Source organism: Urocitellus parryii, chromosome 5 (genome assembly GCF_045843805.1).
Source record: "Urocitellus parryii isolate mUroPar1 chromosome 5, mUroPar1.hap1, whole genome shotgun sequence".
Classification (NCBI taxonomy): Eukaryota; Metazoa; Chordata; class Mammalia; order Rodentia; family Sciuridae; genus Urocitellus; species Urocitellus parryii.
In genome coordinates this window covers 158,476,697-158,498,189 of record NC_135535.1, presented here as the reverse complement: position 1 = coordinate 158,498,189, position 21,493 = coordinate 158,476,697, and the positions used below count along the sequence as shown (strand labels likewise).

The window sequence follows — 21,493 nt, the reverse complement described above, 5'->3', positions numbered from 1 at the left end:
TAGTCTAAAGATGGCCCAGTCATTTGGCCTTCACTTGCTTCTTACTTCTCAACACTAAACTCTTCCTTCACCAAAAGCGACTCCTCAAGAGAAAGACAGAGCAAAATAAAGAGAAAGAAACAGAAATAAGAGCAGAGACTAAGGGAGGAGAGAAGGAAACAGGAGACAGGAAGAGCTGGGGGTGAGAGAGACACTCAGATAATGCCGGAGCTAATTAGTTATCTTATAGAAGTCTAAGTACTAGAAGAGATTGGGAATCAGACTATCCCCTGGTCTCTATCCCAGTCACCAGAAAAGATCATGATGGGAGAGACTTAGTTTAATTGTCACAATACAAAAAGCTCCTAGGGTTGTATTTCTGGATTAAAATGGAAAATTGAAATTACTTCACCGAGTTTCCTCTCCCCTTAACATATAAAATAGGAAGCAAAGAAGAAAAAAAAAGAGTGAGTGAATGAGAGAAAGAGAGAGAGAGAGCGCAAGAAACATGCACAGCATTAAAAGAGTTACATAGCAAAACATAGTTCCTAATCTGCAAGGAAAATGTACTAGGCAGTTAAGAAAATCTGGAGAATTCTCATTAACAGCCTATAAAAACCTTCAGAGAAACAAATGGAGAGGGACGGGGGTTGTGGCTCAGTGATAGAGCGCTCACCTAGCATGTGTGAGGCCCTGAGTTCGATCCTCAGCACCACATAAAAATACATAAAATAAAGATACTGGGTCCAGCTAAAAAATAAATATTAAAAGAAAAAAAAAAAGAAACAAATGGAGAGAGCTTCCTGACCTTCCCTCTCTTCTGATCAGTGAATACTGGACACGGCTGCTCAGAAGAAATGAGTGAACCAGGGAGAGACAGAACACCAGGCCTGACTCTTTGAATGAAGACTTCAGGGATACAGGGGGGATTAAAGCAATAATCAAAGCTCAAAGCAAGTTGCTCTTTTCCAAATGGCCAGAAAGAACAATAACATAATCTCAGAAATACAGACTAGAAATTCTAACAGAAAGAATAAAGCTTTAGCTGAGTCCTGCTACCAACCAAATAGTGGCAGACAAGAAGTCATCCAGTGTGTGTCAGAACAGACTGAAGAGAGTCACCCCAGGATGAGCCAAGATGAAGAAACAGCAATTGTGCAACCTATGAAATGGGGGAGGTGGGATAGTATGCAGTATGCAAAATAAAAGCTCTACTCAAGGAACAAGCCAAGGTACAGAAGGCAATCCCTTATGGCTGCCTCTCACTCTAGGACACTACCACAGGATTGCAATTCAAGAAAACCAGAGTTCAAAGACTGAGCAATGAAACTACAGACCTAAAAAACAGAAGTAGCAAATGGCACTGATACAGAAATAATAAATTCATTAGGAACAGCAAGAAACAGAACAAACTCTACTGAGAATAAAGATAAAACTACTGATTTAGAGAGAAAAGTTTGAGATAAATTTAGTGAACCCAAATTTTAAAAGGAGAGACTGAAAGATCAATGCCACCTTCCAGAGATAGCCAAGGGCATTCAGAGAAGGACTGCAATGGCTGTTAACCCATGAAATAATACAAATACCCAGGCCACTTAGAAAAGATGTGAAAGACAAGATTCAGAAAGAAAGGGGCTTTCAAATATACAAAGACCTGTCACGTTGGGGGGGGGGATTATGGAATTTCTATTTCCAGCAACACAGATTAATACCCTGAGCAATTTTTCTAACTGAAATAAGTAAAAAGGCAGATAAAACATTTTAAAAATTTTTATACATCCAGGACTGGGGTTGTAGCTCAGTGATAGAGCTCTTGCCTAGCACACATGAGGTACTGGTTCAATTCTCAGAACCACATAAAAATAAATAAAATAAAGGTACTGTATCTATCTACACCTAAAAAAAATTACACCCATCACTGAGTTAACATAAAGAAATATACTAAGCTCCAAAACAAAGTGAAATCCACAATCCTTCAAGACAAAGTGACTGCCAAAACTAGCTCTTTTTCTGAGGAGGAACCAACCCCAGGAGACAAATGAACAGCTTGTGGACCAGGAGCTAATCTGAGGGCCTGTCCAAGGAGGGCTCTAACAGAAGATGGCGAAGACCCACACACTCTTAGGTGCAAGAGAAACAAACTCCTCTAGAACAAAAGGATGTTGCCTTTCTCAATCTCACACTAAGGGAAAGAAAAAGACTCTAGAATTTGAGACAACACAGCTTTATGTGAGTCTGTGGTCTGAACTGACATGACCTCCTTGCTACAAAATTATTTCCAACCTGAGAACTGTACAATACTCAGTAACCTCCCAGCAACTGGCAAAAGTAATTCAAAATGTTCTCTGCAAGAACTAACTTCAAACTAGGCTCAAAGAATCCCTATAGGTGAAGTTCCCAGGAAAATGAGTGAGACTCAAATGTACGGAGGGGAGCAATCATGGATAAAAGGAAATAAAAAGTGAAAAGGAGCAGAGTAAGACAGGTAAGGCTCATGGATATAAAAATCATCACGCAGAACATAAAGTATGCATGTGCAACATATAATCTATAAACCAAGGAAAGGAACTTTAAAGAACCAAGCAGATTTAAAACAAGGAAACAAAAATAAACAAATGGGGCACAGTAGCACATGCCTATATTCCTAGCTACTCAGAAGGCTAAGGCAGGTTTAAGTCAACATGGGCAACTTAGCAAGACCCTGTCTCAATAAATAAATAAATAAGACTGGAGATGTGACTCAGAGAAAGAGTGCTTGCCTAGCATATACAAGCCCTGGGTTCAATCCCAAGTATGGCAAAAAACAATATCATAAAATAAGAGCATAATTCTCAAAGAATGAAAAGTACAGTAAGTGAATTCAAAAGCCCAATGGAACAACTAAGCAGATTAGCCATGATTAAAGAGGGAATTAATAAAACTCTCTACTTACCATCCACCTCCAATAATTCTCCAGCTCATAGAGGATCTTTCAACTACCCAAACAGCCCCCATGAGTTGCTACTGAGAACATCAGTTGTTCAAGTTCTCCCTTTACAGGTCATCTGTTTTCTCTGGCTGTTCTCAAACAGCCAAATCACATGTGCTGGCTCTTCTCTCTCTGTCCCTCTTATGTCTTAGCCTCTCTTTTGTACTTTCTATTTCTTTCTTCTTCTTGGTTGTGTTCAAGTTTTTCCAGAATCTGTCATATTCTATAAATGTGACTCTGAAACCATGTAAATATTTTACATAGCTGTAACTAAACCAGAGCTCCTTGAAGAAACAGCTGATTCTGAGTCTGCAAGGAAGTTTTCAAAGGCTACTTGGTTAGTTGAATCATGAAAAAGGACCCAAGAGCCAAAATGAAGATATTTCCACTGGCCAAAAATGGGTAATTTGAATGTGAATATGAATAAAAACTACAATGAACTGAGATATTTGAGTTACTTCCAGTTTGTCGCCATCACAAATAATCTCATGTACATATATCCTGATACCCATGTGCACTAATTTTTCTAAAGTCTATCCTGAGTAGAATTTCTAGGTCACAAGGCATATGTATCTTCAAGTTTACTAGAAAAGGTCAAATTATTATGTGGATATTTAACTTGTGGTCACTTTAAAAAGTTCATTGTCTAATAGTGAGAAGAATACCCACCTGGTGCAAGTACGTCACCATGTCCCCTAAGTCATTACCCCTTCAGTAGGGCCTGCTGCTGTATTGTGATTAGTTCAGTTCCTAACAGTTTCAGAATTTTGCTATGAAAAGAAATACCAGGAATACCACTTTGGTTAACTAGTGAATACCAGAATATGCTGATTTTTATGATGCTAATATAGTAATTAAAAAACACTACTTGGGGCTGGGGTTATGGCTCAGTGGTAGAGCTTGCCTAGGCACTAGATTCAATCCTCAGCACCACATAAACAAAATAAAAGTATAAAAAAAATACAAAAACACTTTTTTTTTTTTAAAAAAAAAGGACTATTAAAGGGTTCAATAGAATTAAGATAAATGGGTGGTAGGTAGGTGTGTCAATGACTAAGCTTGAAAAGAAAGAGGGAGGGAATGAAAGCAGTGGAGAACAGATTTGGCAAAATATTTACATTTGGTGGATCTGGAATATTCTTTAAACATGCTAGAAACTCTAGGTAGGTTTAAAATTTTTTAAAACAGGTAAAGAGAAAAAAATGTCTAAAAGAATATATACCAGAGCTGGGGCTGTAGCTCAGTGGTAGAGGGCTTGCCTAGCACGTGTGAGGCTCTGGCACCACATAAAAATAAATAAATAAAAGTATTGTGTCTATTCTGGATTACTAAATTACAAGTAACATTTTAAAACTGCACTTAATCTAGATCTTTCTACAATAGCCATACATTACTTGCATAATAAAACATTTTTAATAAACTATTATCTTCGAAGCTAAGTATATGTCACTTTTGTAGACTTACACAGCCACAGGAATCTGGACCTCCATTGAACAGGGAACAAGTCATCCGCACAATTTCTGCCTCGATCTTACGTAGTCCTGGGAATATATCTGGATGTAGTGGGTTACTCCATGCAAAATTTCCATAAGCCTGCAAAGAAGTGTAAAATGTGAGATAAGATTATTGCACTCTATAGGACAAAAAATCATGCACTAAATAAAAGTTTCAAAGTATTAGACCCAATGGTAGGAGCTGGAAAAAAAGGTAAGATATGTTCTACAACTAAAGATCAAATTATACCAGAGGAGACAGACATGGATAAATGATTTTATAACGTGGTAAGGGAAGAATTATAAATGTAGTAAATGTACAGACTATGACACCAACAGATGCAGTTTGAAATCGTAGCTTTGCCTATCACTTTTAGCTGTGTAGGTCAAATAACTCCTTGAGACTGACTTTCCTCATATGCAAAGGGGGAAAACCACCGTACACACTTTATAGAGCTCTAGCAATAATTAAACAACATACCCCATGTAAAGCATTTCGTAGAGCACCCGGCACAAAGCTGCAGTTATTACTGAGTACAATACTGGGTTTACGTGCACAATGTAAGGGCCTCTAAGGAGGGCATAACTAACACCTGAGCACTCTGGAAGTGTTCATTGAGTGGATCCTTGAGAGATGTAAGGTTCATCTAGAACAGGAGGAATTAAATGTGGAAGAAAACATTGAAATAGAGCAAGTGCATTGATTAAAGAAAAATGGAAGGTAAGTGTTTACATGGGAAGGTATCGGGAGTGTTTAAAACAGCAGGAGGGAGCTGCTTGTGTATTCCCTGATGCTTGAGATCCAGGCTTCATCTGACAGATGGAGAGCTAACTGAAAGATTTAAGCATAGAAGACAGACTACAGCATAGGCAACATATAGCTAAGCAAAACTGTAACACTGAGTAAATTGTGTGCAATTTTGTAATTACAGTAATCAAACACAAAGGCCTTAGAGATCAGTCAAATCCTAACTTTATATGATGAAGTAGGGTTATGATGAATCTAGGGCTGGGGATTAGCTCAGTGTTAGAGCACTTGCCTAGAATGTGTGAGGTCCTGGGTTTAATCCAAACCTAAACATATAAAATAAATAAATAAAACTGACTGGGACTAGGGACATGGCTCGTGGTAGGGCAGTTGCCTAGCTTGCACAAGGCCCTAGGTTCAATCCCCAGCACCATGAATAAATTTTAAAAAGAAAAAAATTATTAGAAATGAAAGAAGCTAAGGACCATCCTAAAGTCAACAAAGAATGAGAATAATATGAAGTATAAGTAAGAATACTGCTCATCTCAGGTTGTGTGATTGGAGGAAATTATGACTAAATGACCCTATGCTGTGTCTTCTTGTCAAATCAAATCTGGCCTACCATTAAAAGCTCAAATGATAGGACTACCTTCCCTAGTACTCTGCCTTTTTCATAGCGATTCTCCAAAACATAGAAACATAAATAACATTTTACTTTTTGTTACAGACTGAAGAGGTAACAATATTATGCATATTCATGAATGTCTGTGTAAAGAGAAAATTTCTAAACCTCTGTGGTTTTATTCAACAAGCAGCTTTTTCTTAACTAAGTTTATTTAATTACGAGGAGGAGGAGAAAAATGAGGTCAAGTACACAGAACAGCACCCAGGCCCTAGAGCTGCATCTTCACCTGCACAAGCAGCTCCGTGAGCTTCTCCTCCCCACTGTAGACTGCTCCTGAGGCTCTTCCTTCTTGCCAGAAGACATCTGTGGAGAAAGTCAAGGTCACTCGATCAGCAGGCAGTGCCCAGGGAAGACAGCTAGGTTCTAAAAGAGCAAATACGCAGAAACCCCTCTGGGCACAGGAGAAAACAAAAGTTGGGTGAAGACACATGTCATTCTTATACTTAATTAAGAAAGGAAAAAACTTGTTCAGACAGTCTAGTGATAATGCTGCCCCCTTCCTCAGCCCCTTCTCAGCAGAAAAGCTACCTATACTTATTCTCTGTTCTCTGTATGGCTTTAGAGTGACTGTTATCTGTAAACAAACCCTCCTTCCCTACCTTCCTGTCCAGTCACAAGTGTAAGTACTGCTGTGGGTAGGTCGGCAGAACAACACAAAAGTGTGAACTCTCAGGACACTATCCTCGGAGCTGGAGCCACACGAGCACGGGCCATGAGGAGGGACAAGCGGCGAGCATCTGGCCTCAGGGCCCTTTCTTCTACAAACCTGGAAACCCACAGAGAAGCAGCCTCCTGTTTCCAGCAGCATATGCCAAGCATTCAAGATGAGGAGCACAGTCACCCCGAGATGAGGCTGGTTAAAAGGGGGATCAGAATGAGGGTAGGACTTCCCACTTCCTGTCTTTGGTGCTCTCCAGAGACATTCCACCTTATACCAACACATCTGCTGATGTGGGTGTCTCGGGTCCTTTTTTGCTACAGCGTGACTGTGCCCTACTGAAAGTGAATAGTGAGACAGCTCTCACAGAAACACACTAACTGAAAACTGCACAGAGCCACAGGCCCCACAAAACAAAGACCTTCAGCTTTACAAGACAGAAGGCTGAGAAGCAAGTACACTAACAAATTCCTCACTCTTAAGGTCATCTGCCAAGCTCTGGCTCACTACTGGCTTGACTCTCACTCTTTCCTTAGAGGACACTGCTGGGTACCAGATGTATCTTCAGACCCACAGTCACCAGCTTTTTAAGAATAGGACATGTGGCTTTATCTCCTGTTCTTTTACCATGTTAGAGAGTATGGTAAGGAACCATGACTTAAAAACCAAAGAGGAAGGAATGGTGGCAGCAACCAGCCCTCATAATCATGTGAATCTTTAAACAGAGTCTCAGGGTATTAAACCCTGCTCTATACCATCACATATTGCACTATATCTAATGCTGTACCATCTAACACCAGTAATTCAATACACATCGATTAGAAATTTGTAAAGTTGTCAAAACGCAACATAATATTCTGGACTGGATTCCAGAGTAGAAAAAAGGGCATTTGTAGAAAAACTGATTGAATGGGGGGCTGGGGCTCAGCAGTCAAGTGCTCGCCTAGCACATGCCAGATGCTGGGTTCGATCCTCAATACCACATAAAAATAAATAAATAAAATAAAGGTATTGTGTCCAACTACAACTAAAAATAAAGAAAAAAAGAAAAAGAAAAACTGATTGCACGGAATGTTAGTTTGGATAATAGTCCTGTCCCCAGGTGAATTTTTTAGTTTTGACAAATGTGCCACGGTCATGTACAACATTAACATCAGGAGAAGCTGGATGAAGGACACACAGGACATCTCTGTATCATCTTTGCTACTTTTCCATAAATCAAAAAGTAAGCCAAATTAAAAAGCATATTTTAAACAAAGTAATTGTAATATAATTTTACTCTATAATAAACATGAATGTGTGTTAAAAATAGCAGCAATAATTGTGAACATTTACTGAACACCTGCTACATGCCAGGTTATGCCACACAACATTTCTATGTATGATCTAATTTAATCCCCACAATCATCAGGGAAGTAGAGACTGTAGAGATGGAGCAAATGGGCCAGACAGAGGGTTAATAACTCTCCCAGGATTACTGTGTAAGTGACAAAACCAGTATAGGAATCCAGGCCGATTCCAGGGGTTACACTCTTAAACCTCAAGCTATTTGTTGTCTTTATCCTTCCCATATATGTTCATGCACACGTGCATACACACACACACACACACACAAAGCACTGTGTAACTGTGAGATACACAGAGACATCAGGTAGAGTTAGAGAGAAAGACCATACCTACTTTTACCAATCTGATATACGTGACCTGTGTTCACCTTCTGACTATGAAATCAGAATGACTTTTTTATTTTCTTTCATGCCTTCATAGAGACTTTGTAATTTCAATATGATTCTTTGTTCCATTTGTATTACATATATTGTTTTTTTAAACACAAATGTATCTGTTTTATTTATGCTTCCAGAAAGAAATGAAACCAAGTTCCACTGTCTGTGAGATTTGCTTGCTTTATGGATGAAAGATGAATCTAAAAATAATTTTCAAATTATGTAATTTGGCCCTCTTGAAAATATAAGGATTAGAGATGAGCTATTTTTATTTTTTATTTATTTATTTATTTATTTGTTGGGGGGTAACCGAGGATTGAACTCAGAGGCACTCAACCACTGAGCCACATCCCTACCCTATTTTGTATTTTATTTAGTGACAGGGTCTCACTGAGTTGCTCAGTGCCTTGACATTGCTAAGGCTGGCTTTGAATTCACCATCCTCCTGCCCCTTAGCCTTCCAAGCTGCTGGGATTACATGTGTGCACCTCCATACCCAGCTATTGTATTTTAATTGCTATTCAGGGAATTGAAGCCAGAGGTGCTCTACCACTGAACTACATCCCCAGCCCTTTCTATTTCAGAGAAAGCGTCTTGCTAAGTTGCTGAGGCTAGCTTTGAAACTGCAACCCTCCTGATGTGGCTTTCTGAGTCGCTGAGAGTATAGGTTGCACCATTGCACCTAGCTGTGCAAGAATGAGTTACTCTTAACCAACATGAACATTAAACAATGACAAAATCAGCATCTGTAAGGAAGGAGACAACACACACATGAACAGCATCTTACCCATAGAGCTGTACTCCTTGAGTTTTTCCAGAACTGCAGATGAGCTCAGACCCTGGGAGGGGAGAACTTTCACATATTCTTTGTCCACTTTCAAGAATGACATGTTCTTGTTGATATCCTCCTTAGTCTTGTTCAGCTTGGCTTGGATCTTTAAAGGTAGAAAGACAAAGTTTAAAAAAAAAGGAGAGAAAAAAATTAGCAAGAAGACGCAATAGAGAGTATACAAATGCCAGTTATTAGACAGTCAATCAACTGCTCAACAATTAACAATGCATGAGGAGTACTGAACCAGGTTATTTTTTTCATAAAAAGATGTGATATTTTGATGGTTTACTGAGCATATTCAACAGTCTCTTAGAAATTTGAAGAGTCAACCATCTCTCTACAGGTCAAAGATATGCTCAATTTCTTTCTACACCCCTTTTCTCTGCCACGCTGACATCACCACTGCCTTACTTGGTTTGCAGTTGCTGAAATCAGCAATAATCAGAATGCAATATTTGGACTTTGTCCCTGTCTTGGTAGCAGCCTAAAATGCATATATGGAAAAAGAAAAAATAGAGTCAAGAAACCCACCACACTGTATTAAAGGGATCTTGCTTACTGTGCAAGTAATAAGCAACTTCAGAAGACATGCACAGTACACATTAGGACTCTGGAGAGCCCCTTCAAGTGCCCATGTATAAGCACAAGACTTCAGGAGCTGCCAGATAACTGTATCCTCCTCAAGCTGCTGTCAACAGCTTGTACTGTCTGATCCTGAAATCCTAGAGGAACTAAGGGCCTTTCTGCTAAGTAATTTATCAGTTAACGTTATTTCTTTTCCATTCTCAACCACAGCTTCTGAGCCATTTTCTTTCATTCATTCCCTTACTTATTTGTTCAACAAATATTTGCTGCAGGTCAGGGTTACACAGTGAACAAAACAAACTTAGGCAGTGGGAAACAGAAAAAAAAAAAAAAAAAAAAAAAACACTCCTGATCTCAAGAGGTGTACTTTTAGTCAAAGAGACAGAAAATGAAAAGCCACGTATGAAAAGTGCTAGGGGAAAAAAAAACAATAGAGCAAAGTAAGAGGCAGGTCTCTGATGGTAAGTTTGGGGAGGGGCTAAGTGTTGCAATTTGTGCCATGTTACAGTGCTAGAGCTTCAGTGATGTATTTGTTAAAGTCTAATTCCAAGATCTCACTCTAAACTATTTAGACTTTCTCAGTCCAAGTCATGGATGATTAGAATACAAGATCTTCTTAGGCCCTCCGAGAAACCACAGGAAAAACACTTCTTTAAAGCATGTCTACATAGCATCCCATGTCAGCACTGGCAGGTAGCAGAGTCCACACTCTCAGGGAATGCCGAGGCATCTATGGACATGGAAATATTTTAAAAGTTGTAAATAAAAAATTATGCTGAACACACAGTGACCCCACAACAGGAAGAAACCAGGAAAGCTGAGCTTCTGTGTGGACTATGATGCTATAATAAAAGAATGCAGACTAAAAACAGTAATGAGAGGAATATTAGAAAGCACAGCAAGCACTTTCCCACCTCCAATTCCTGCCTCAGAGTCTCTATCACATTACCCAATTTTAATCTGTTCATTTATTTCAAAATAAAATTGTTATGAACTTGTTTACTTGTTTATTTTCTGTCGTCACTGCTAAACTATTAATTCCACAAGGAGGAAGGACTTGGTCTTGTTCACCACCCTATCCCCAGCACCAGGGAAGTACATGATGACACTGAGCAAATGTCAATAACACGTGTTGCATAAGTGAATAACAGATTCTTGCATGTGTACATACAGAAGAAATAAATAACTTTTTGCCTTTAAGCCTCAGAATCTGTGTCTGAAAAATGGAGGGTAACCAGATCATCTCAAGGATCTCCAAATTCTGTTATTTTATAAATTCAAAGATGGGTTCTGGAACCCTAGCATTTATTTGTCTCAAAATCCTGAAATTGAAGAAGAAAATGAGAAGCCTAAGAGGAAAAAAATGCAGGGAATGCTAAGGGGGAATCCTGCTAACCTCTGTGAGCCAGCCTATCTTCCAGCCTCTCCCCTCCCCAGGATAAACTGAAAAAACACTTGAAGGCAGGTAAAGTTGGAAAAAAATCAAAGGAAAGGTGAGGGGCAAGGTACAGCAGGGTATGATAATAGCAAGGCCTCAACTGCCTTCCTTAGAGCTTGCAAGAGGCCTGCCCAGTTTTATCTTTGCCTGTGATAAGGAGGACACCAAGGAACATATCTTATCCCAGTGTGGGTGAGGATAGAGAGGACACAGTGGAGAGGGCAAACAGGTTCAAAGAGCAAGAGAATGGCTGTTATCTCTTGACATTTCTAAACCTGGGATAAGCAAACTGCATCCAGAGGCCAAATTGTGAACAGTGTTCCCAGAACACAACCAGACTCATTCCTTAACCTGTGTCCTCCTACTGCAACACAGTATGGCCTGCAGAGTCTAAAATGCTTCCTAGGTAGGCCTTTATAGAAGTGTGCCAATCCCAATCTAACCCCTAGATAAATGTCCAACGCAGCCCTGCCAAATGATGTTCTAAAGCTCAGTAACACTTCAGGGTTTCTATTTTCAAATTCTTCTGGAACAGGCCTCTCATCATCCCTCCTATAGCCAAATATGTTGGAGAAAGTGTTAAGTTAAGGTTTCTCAACCTTGTCCCCTTTTGACTTTTTTTTTTTTTCCACTAGAGATTAAACTCAGACTCTCTTGTAGGCAAGTGTTCTACTCCTGATCTGTATCCTCATGATCTATACACTAGCCCTTTTTAAACTTTTGTTTAGAGATTAGGGTCTCACTAAGTTGGCCAGGATAACCTTGAATTTGAGACTCTTCTGCCTCAGCCTCCTGAGCAGCTAGATTATAAGCATGTGCCACCACCCTGACATCCCTTTTGACATCTGGAGCCAGAGAATCTCTGCTGTGGTGTGTCCTGTACACTGCAGGATATGTCACAGCATACCTGGCCTCTATCCACTAGATGCCAATACCATGCCACAAAGTTGTGACAATCTAAAACTGTCTCCAGATACTGCCACCAAGTCTTCCCTGGAGGTAAGGAACAGAATCACCCCTCCACCTTAAGAATCTAACGAAAACAGAAAGAAGTATGATTATTGAGGGGTGAGAAAAGACCTAAGGAAAGTTCACTTACCTTGCGACCAATAAATGGCATCTTCCTGGTAAGCTTAAAAAATTTCTTCTTGAGGCGTGACCATAAACCTATAAGAAGAAAATTAGTCAAATAAATTTTCATAGATATGACCAAGAGAGCAATTATTCAATGTGTCTCTCACAACCTCACTTGCCTATGAATTATGGAATTTTTTTTTAAGAGAGAGTGAGAGAGGGGAGAGAGAGAGAGAATTTTTAATATTTATTTTTTAGTTCTCGGCGGACACAACATCTTTGTTGGTATGTGGTGCTGAGGATCGAACCTGGGCCGCACGCATGCCAGGCGAGCGCGCTACCGCTTGAGCCACATCCCCAGCCCTAGAATTTTTTTATTACCAAAAAAAAAAAAAAACTTTTAAATTCAGTTTTACATAGTCAAAAATTTAAACATACTTACAATGAAAGTTTTTTTCTTGTATTTGTCTTCCAGGCCTCATCTTGCCCTATTAGTTTCCAGCCTATGTTTCAATGGTTTCTTTACACATATGAAGTAAAAGCAAAGGTACATTCCTAGCCAGTATGGTGGTGCACACCTGTAATCCAAGCTAATCAGGAAGACTAAGGCAGGAGAATCACAAGTTCCAGGCTAGTCTGAGCAACTTAGCAAGACCCTGTCTCAAAAGAAAAGAAAGAAAGGGCTGGGGGCATAGCCCAGTGGGGTGCCTGCCTAGTATGCATGAGGCACTGGACTCAACTCCCAGTACCAGAAAAAAAGGCATCTTCTTATCTGTTGCCCTTATTACACAAAAGGTAACCGTCTACCACCTTATGAGACTTGTTTTTCCATGTCAGTCATCCCAGCTACATGGGAGGCTGAGGCAGGAAGAGCACCAGTTCAAGGCTAGTATTGGCAAGAGAGAACCTGTCTCAAAAAATAAAAAGGACTGGGGACATAGCTCAGTGGAATAGTACCTCTGGGTTTAATCCCTAGTACTGCAATGAAAAAAAGAAAGAAAGACAAAAGATCAGTGCTACCTCACTTGTTCATTTTTATAACTGCAAATTATCCCTCTATATGAATGTACCATGATCTGTTTAACCTTCCACTGACAGATATATAGATCATTTCTAATAATACTATTACAAATCAGGCTAAAACAACTAACTTTGTAACATTTACCACAGTGCATACAAACAAGAATATCTACAGGATAGACTCAGAAGCAGAATTGCTCAGTTAAATGTTAGATGTATTCTTCTCAGAGTTCTTGACTTTCCCAGGGTTTCCACAGATGACCAACAATTCTCTTCCTTTCCCTGAACCAAATGGCTGAGCATGTTTGTGTTTTTGTTTTTGTTTTCTGGATCTATGCTCCAGTCTCTCAACCAACACAGATCCTAGCAAAAATTTTTGGATCTAAAAAGAGCCTGAAAATCATAGAAACCAAAGTCCATATATTCAGGCAGTATATAAAGGATAAACACAGAAATCTGATTTTGTCAATTATAATAATTACAAATACATTGCAGGCATCTAAATAGACAGATATGCCTTCTAATATATTCACATTTGAAAATGTCTCAACTGACTGACAACAATATTCTGAAGTTGGCCTAAAAGGTTTTACACACCATCCAATAGAAAAAAAGGCACCGAAGATCCAGCTTGAGCACTAGCTCAAGGCCACAGATGAGATCAATGACAACAGGGATTTAACTGAAGTCTTCATTTTTTAAGTCCAGAACTTCCAGGAATCTATGCTACTTCAAATGCACAGTAGGAATTTTCTGTTATCCCAAATCAGACTGTAATAATCTAGACCCAGCTGTTATCCAGGCATGAACTTCCTGCATTTCTAGGAGACCTGGGCATTCCCACTCGCTCTCCATTCCACTACCATGGAGAGCGACCTCCCTCTTCTCGTATTTTATTACGTGACAGCTTGCAGCTCTGCTAGTTGTTTTGGCTTCTGTTTTTGCTCAGACCATTCCCTGTCTTTCCACCTCCCTCTATCATCAACAGATGATAGATGCCTGGGACAAAACCAGTCACCAAGGCACAGTCTGAATAGTAAGACAAAGGAACTAAAACCATTAATTTGTAGTTACTTTTCTGTGTGAATTTCAGAGCATTTCCTTCCAGTCCTAAGTTCTACACACTGTAATACACAACCGAGGCCTTCTTTATGTAACCACATCATCTTCTCACTGTGAGCATTTTCTACATTATTAAAAATTCTTCACAAGCACATTTTAAATATTATCAAATAATAATAACAAAGTGGGATTCTTAAGCTGCTTGTTATTTAACTCTTTTTCTTTCTCAGCCTCCTGAGTTCCTGGAATTACATGTGGGCACCACTGTACCCAGCTTATTCAACTTTAACGATGTTACTTATAAAGACTCAGAACTGCTTCTTTAACAGATGAATTAACTAATTAATTAATGAGGTAGAAAATTATCTAAAAATCAGCAGACTGGGCCAGCCTTCCTTAAGTATAGTAATGTGCCCACAGAGGAAAGTAAAAGAATAAACTACTTCTGTGAAAGTTGTAAGGAAAAAAAGGGACAGAGCAAAAGGAATGGATACAGCATAATAATGGGGAAATTTAAAGTGAAATATCGTGTGAATTTAAGCGATCACCTCAGAAGTAAAGTCCCTGGAGGTACAGAAAGAAAAGTAAACAAAACTTTTTAGTGGTGGTTACCAAGGATGGTTGGGAAGTGAGATTTGAGGAGATGCTGGTCAAGGGATACAAAATTCTAGTCAGACAGGAGGAATAACTTCAAGAGATTCATTAACAGCACGGTGAGTTCAGTAAATAACAACGTATTATATACTTGAAAATTGCTAGAGAGTAGATTTTAAGTGTTCTCATCACAAAAAAGGCATGGGAGAAAAAGTGTATGTTTAGTTTGACTTAGCCATTCCACAATGTATACATATTTCAAAATATCACTTTGTACATCACAAATATAATTTGTCAATTTTTAAAAATATTTTTAAATTTTTTAGTTTATAGATGAACACAATATCTTTGTTTATTTTTATGTGGTGCTGAGGATCAAATCCAGTGCCTCACAAGTGCGAGGCAAGTGCTTTGCCACTAAGCCACAACTCCAGCCCTAATTTTTGTCAATTTTTAAGAAAGAATTTTATTAAGAATTTTTTAAGCTAAAATAAGAAGTGGCAATGTAAGAATAACAATGTTTGGCTCTTGACAGTTTACAAATTCCTTTCACACAAATGATGCTCATATTACCTGTGACTAATTAGGGCAGGTAATATTATGCCCATTTGATTGTGAGGAAGCCAGGCTAAAGACCCCCCATAAAACTGGTTTCCATTAATGTCCTATGGACAATCCCACAGTTAGAATCAACACTACAGTATGGAGGCATAGCTATGACTGATTACCACAGAGAATTAGGAAGACTGTGCCTTCCAGAACGGCTGACCTCTGCTCAGATCCTTGTTGCTCCCACTTCTTACCTTCACTAGTCTCCACCCTGAGGTTCCAGAACAACTGTCTCCCCCGCAGAAAGGAATGCAGAGTGTAAAAATCAGCCAAATTTGATATGAGTCCAGATTTTAGACTCCTCAGTGCAACACACTAAAAATAACTTGATTGTTTAGCAATAGGTAGCATATTTCTACCTTATCAAGGTGCTAAGGGGGAAATAAAACCCCCTCAATTCCATTAAAATTATCCCGAATCTTTGGAGGAAAGATATTATGATCTGCATCTCAAATTCAATGTGGAATTTACAAAATAATAACTGCTTTTGTGTGTATGTGTAAAGGAGTATAAAACTATTAGTGTTCAACAATTTTTGACATAAAAACTACCTTTTGTATGGGTTAACCTGATTGAAATTAGACATAGAAAAAGATACAAATAGTGGTATCCTTTGGTAGCAAGATTTTAATTTTGTTCCTATGGCTTATTCATATATCTAGATTTCCTACAATAAACATGAACTATTTTTATAAAAAGAAAAATATGTATTATTAAAAACAAAACAGCCAGGTATGGTGACACAAGCTTGTAATCCCAGTGGCTTGGGAGGCTGAAGCAGGAGGATCACGAATTCAAAGCCAGCCTCAGCAACTTAGTGAGGTCCTAAGCAACTTAGCAAGGCCCTGTCATAAAATAAAATATAAGAAACACTGAGTAGGTGGCTCAGCACAAATGTGTTTAAGCACCTCTGGGTTTAGTCTCTGGTACCAAAACACAAAAACAAATAAAAACAAAACAACTTTGGCTTGGAATTCAGCCCACAAAGATTTAGATGGCACAACTTATTAATATACTGCCATTAACTTTTCTCATGGAATGCAAGGGTACATTCCCTTTTAAACATAAAAAGGATGTAAGTAAATACCTGGTGCAGAAGGCTGTACCTCAGTTAAGTTACATGCCTGGCACAGTGAGCTGCAAAACTGAAAATGCAAGTAGATATCTAACTGTAAAAAAATGCAAAGAGTTAGGTAATGGCTATGTTAACTAGCTCAATTTAGCCATTCCACAATGTATACATAGTTCAATACAGCATGTGATACACAATAGATATGATTTTTGTTTGTTAATTAAAACAAATTAACAAAAATTTTTAAAGCATACCTAAGATTAATACTAATTATAGCAAAGAAATATAAAAAGCTCTAAATTTAGTCTGGTTTCATAAATATACTATTTTAAAAGAAAAGTATACAGAATGATGGTTGCCAGGGGCTAGAGGTACAAATGCAAAAAAAAAAAAATCAATATAAACAGTAATGGTTACCCAAAAATCCTATTTGGTTTCCTTTACCAACCAGGAAACAATCTATCACTCTCCATTTAAAAAAAAATTAAAAACTGGAACTGAACCAGAAGTCAAGAATTAGTCCAAACCCATCAGCCATGACTTCCACAGCTAGTGACACTCCACTATACCTTTACAGAAGGAACAGTATACTCACTCTCTGGCTGGAAAATAAACTCGTACACCCAGACTATCAACAGGGTCCATGCGACACTCCATGCAATTAGCTGCCAGGGCTCATATTTGGTGCAATGCCCATTTACATAATTCTTGGCTTTTGTGGAGTATACTTCCAAAATCTCCAAGTAGGGCTCAAAAGCCTTCTAGAAATACAAGAGAAAGAAAAAAAGAAAAAGAAACTTTACATTCAAAGTCAGAAAAGAAGCCTGTTCTTATTTTGTTCCTCAGCTCTCATTTTTCAAGGGCAAGCCCATTCATGATGCAGCCCTACCTCAGCAATAATCTTATCATCCTCTACAGCCCTGAAAGCTTCTGCACCATTCATTCCAGTGTAACATTGCCACTTGTGAGCCCTGTGGACTTTGACACAATTTTTGATCTTCTGCTTATTTTGCAAAATAAGAGGGCTAAATTTGATCATCATATGAGTTCTAAAGCTTTTATACAACTGCCAATATTCTCTGTTCCCCCCACCCTTTTCTTGGACAGTACTGGGGATTAAATCCAGGTCAATCTCCAGCCCTGTTAATTAATTAGTTAATTTTTGAGACAGGCTCTCACTAAGTTGCCCAGGCTGGCCTTGTGATTCCCAAGGCTTCTGAGTAGCTCAGATTATAGGTGTGTGCCACCATTCTCAATAAAAATGTCATTTCTCCTCTTCTCTACTTTATTTGAATCTTTACCTTCTCTAACCCAACAGTCAGCAGACTGGTTCTGTAAAGGGCCAGACATAGCAAATCAATCATTGTTAAAAATATTCTGCTGCTGCTGCAGTGCAAGCAGTCATAGATGATATGTGAACAAATGAATGCGACTGTGTTCCTACAGAATTTAATAATGCACACTAAAATCTCAACTTCATATTAATTTTCTCACATCAAAATCTTTTTCCTCCCAACAATTTAAAAAGTGTAAGAATAACTTAGTTCATGGCCTAGATTTAGCCTGTAGGCTACAGATTGCTAATCCCTGTTGTAAGGCTCTACTTGAGTTGTAAAATTCTACATCAGGTTCCATATTTTATCATCATTTGTATCCCTCACAATGTATCCCTGTCATAAACAAGAAGAAAACACCGTCATCTGTAAACTTACCAGAATATTTTTTGTGAGAATTCATCTCTCCCTTTAAATTCAAGTATTCACTCGTGATAAAACTGATCCCAACCTGCCTTGCAGTCTACTCATCTATTTCTTATCTCGCTGGCTACAAGGTTAGGGCCTTGAAGGAAGACTAGTTCTTTTTTTATTTATAACCCCCATAGTGCCCTGCAAAAATAAGTTCATCTGATAGCTTCTTATTACTCACTTATTCAGCATTTTGAAGGCACAAAGCTGGAGAAGCTCTGGGTAAGCAGCATAGCTCCTGGTCCTTACTGAGATTACAACCTAGCAGGAGAGGCATCTGTTTGTTGCTGTATACCTGGTGCATGCATACCTACACAGGCTCTCTCTCGCACGCACACATACACAACAAAAACTCTTCAGAGGAAAAGCCATAGAAGGACATAGGTAAGTTTTAAGAGATCACTGAGGAAGCCCTACCTCACTCTACTTGAGATAATGAAAATTAGGATAAAACCTCAGCTAGTTAAAAAGGTAAAAGAAAATTCTCTAGGCAGAAAAGTTAAAAAAAAAAAAAAAAAAAGTCACACCAGAAGAGAAAAGAACAGCTGCAAAAGCATAAAAGAAACTGGGAATGGCAGAGGTTCCGTGTGATAAAAAATAAAGCTAGAGAACAGTAGGGACTACATGTGTCTTACCAGTACTCAAGCCCCAACATACAGCACAGTGCCCAACACACAACTTGTACTGAATAAAACTTGGACAGTGTGGGCAGGGCCAAGTAAATTAACAAACTCATTAGTCAGAGTACTAAGGCCAGAAGAAAGACAGTAGGCCTATATTTAAAATGGGCTTGGAGCTGGGCATGGTAGTGCACACCTGTAATCCCAGTGGCTCGGGAGGCTGAGGCAGAAGAATCATGAGTTCAAAGCCAGCCTCAGCAAAAGCGAGGCACTAAGCAAATCAGTGAGACCCTGTCTCTAAATAAAATACAAAATAGGGCTGGGGATGTGACTCAGTGATGGAATGCCCCTGAGTTCAATCCCCAGTCCAAAAAAAAAAAAAAAAAAAATGGGTTTGGGCAATCAGATTAGATTAAGTGGACTTTAAGCCAAAGTTAATCAGAAAGGACAAAGAAGGCCATTTCATACTGCTTAAGGGAATTATACACCAACAAGACATGACAATCACAAATATTTATGCCCCAAACAATGGAGCATTTATGTACATCAAACAAACCCTTCTCAATTTCAAGAATCAAATAAACCACGACACAATAATCCTGGATGACTTTAACATGCCTTTGTCACTATTGGATAGATGCTCCAAACAAAAACTAAATAAAGAAGCTACAGAAGTAAAAAATACAATTGATAATTAAGACTAACAGACACATATAGAATATTTCATCCATCAATGACTGAATACACTTTGTTCTCAGCACATGGATTCTTCTCTAATATAGACCATATTATGTAAGCTATCGCATATGTTGGTATACAATAGTAATATTACCTTAATATATTTTTAGCATCTGTAGGGTTACTCTGATAGCTCCCTTTCTACTGATATTGATTTTTGTATTCTTGCTTTTTTCTTGATTAGACTTGATTGATTTTTATCAAATTTCACCTGCATTATTTCTTCTCTTTTTCCTATATTTCTACTCCTATCCATATGCACTGCTATAAGATCATGAAAGCTTAGAGAGGCCAGGTGCTTAACAGGTGCTTTTTAAAAACATTTACACCTGCCATGGACCAAATAAATGTTTATGTTCCCCCAAAATTCCACCTTGAAACCTACTGCTCTAATGCTGGTGGTGTAGGAAGTGGAAGCTTTTGGGAAATGATTGGGTCAAGAAGGCAGAGGCTCTCATCATAGGAGCAGTGCTCTTATACAAGAGAGCCCAAAGAGCTAATTCATCCCTTTTACCAGGTGAAGACACAGAAAGAAGACAGTTTCTATGAAGCATTTGTATGAACTCCTATGAGAGAGACCTTTTAGCCCCTCATCAGACCCCCAATCTGCTGTTGCTTTGATCTTATACATTCAAGCCCTCAGAACTGTAAGAAATTAATTTTTGTTGTTTATAAGCCACTCAGTTTATGGCATTTTGTTATCACAGCCCAAATGGACTAGGACAATACCCTTAGTAATTAGAATGTGGTACAGACAATTACTGCAAGTACTGAGTTCCCTCGAGGGCCATCCATGGAAACAACCAAATCTGCAATGTCCACCCCCCACAGTTCTTGGTGGCCATCCCCTAGAGCCCACTGTTGCTATCAATAACCTCAATCCTACAAAGCAGTGGCAGTACCATTCAGAATCTTGGAAAGACCACAGAGTCTGTCATCAAAGGTATGCCCTATGAAGAACTGCTTAGTAGGGTAAAGCTGTTACCAAACCCAAAGGGTTAAGAGTGGGGATGTGGTTCAATGGTACAGCACTTGCCCAGCATGTGTAAATCCCTGGGTATGATCCCCAGCATCTCTCTCTCTTACCCCTCCCCCCCCACACACACACACACGTAGATAGTGTGCATAATAATGAATACAATGATGCAAAGATGAAAGAATAATCACTCAGATCAGCTTTTCTTTTGCAGATACTAACTTCTAATTTGCTCAGAAATTAGAGATTACCAGTGTCAAAAAATGACTGTAATCAATTTTCCTAAAACAAAACTGAAAAATAACAGAACCTATATTAGGGAGAAAGCAAAGAACAACAAATGCAATCTAATTTTTTAAATGTTTTTAAATTAAAATATGAAGACATGACTCATTAACATTTATATAATTAAATTCAATGAAAATATATTTTCTTGTTAATAGGTTTGATTCTTAAGAGGATAATGGGAATCCCTGAATTCAAAAGGGATACTTTAAGAGGAGATAATCTCTAAATTCTCTAATTCTGAAGACAGAATTAGGTTGTAACTGGATGGGTCTTGACAACTTTTTGAGTAGGTGATTAGCTGGTCATAGAAATTACATCTCCTGGCATCATTCTAAGGTCCTTCTAGGTTACTACAAACAATCTAGATTCAGTCCCCAGTGGAGAAGCACCTCATAGCACTGAGAGCTCACTGAATTATTGGGCTCTGTGGGGTAAGGCATCCTATCTTGAAAAAAAGGACAAGGTAATTCCTTTGGGCCTTGAAAACAGCACAAACCTCAGGTTGGATCCTGATGCAATACCCCAGCCCTTGGGAAGCATCAGATTTAGGAGCTGAAAGAGAGCATTAGAGATCAAGTTCAGTAT

At 38.7% G+C, this 21,493-nt stretch overlaps 1 protein-coding gene across 4 annotated transcripts in view; it reads right to left on the bottom strand.

Annotated features, from left to right (window-relative positions):
* Sgpl1 (sphingosine-1-phosphate lyase 1) overlaps nt 1–21,493 on the bottom strand; it is a 50,475-nt gene that overhangs the window by 13,085 nt on the left and 15,897 nt on the right. For 3 of the 4 annotated variants that reach the window (XM_026405832.2, XM_077798551.1, XM_026405833.2), the window contains exons 3-7: nt 17,137–17,302; nt 12,210–12,277; nt 9,043–9,190; nt 6,100–6,176; nt 4,412–4,540 (exon numbers count right to left, since the gene is read on the bottom strand). In XM_026405832.2, the coding sequence (XP_026261617.1) occupies nt 4,412–4,540; nt 6,100–6,176; nt 9,043–9,190; nt 12,210–12,277; nt 17,137–17,302 (588 nt within the window). The remainder of the gene's footprint in view (nt 1–4,411; nt 4,541–6,099; nt 6,177–9,042; nt 9,191–12,209; nt 12,278–17,136; nt 17,303–21,493) is intronic. The other variant, XM_077798552.1, reaches the window with a different exon arrangement.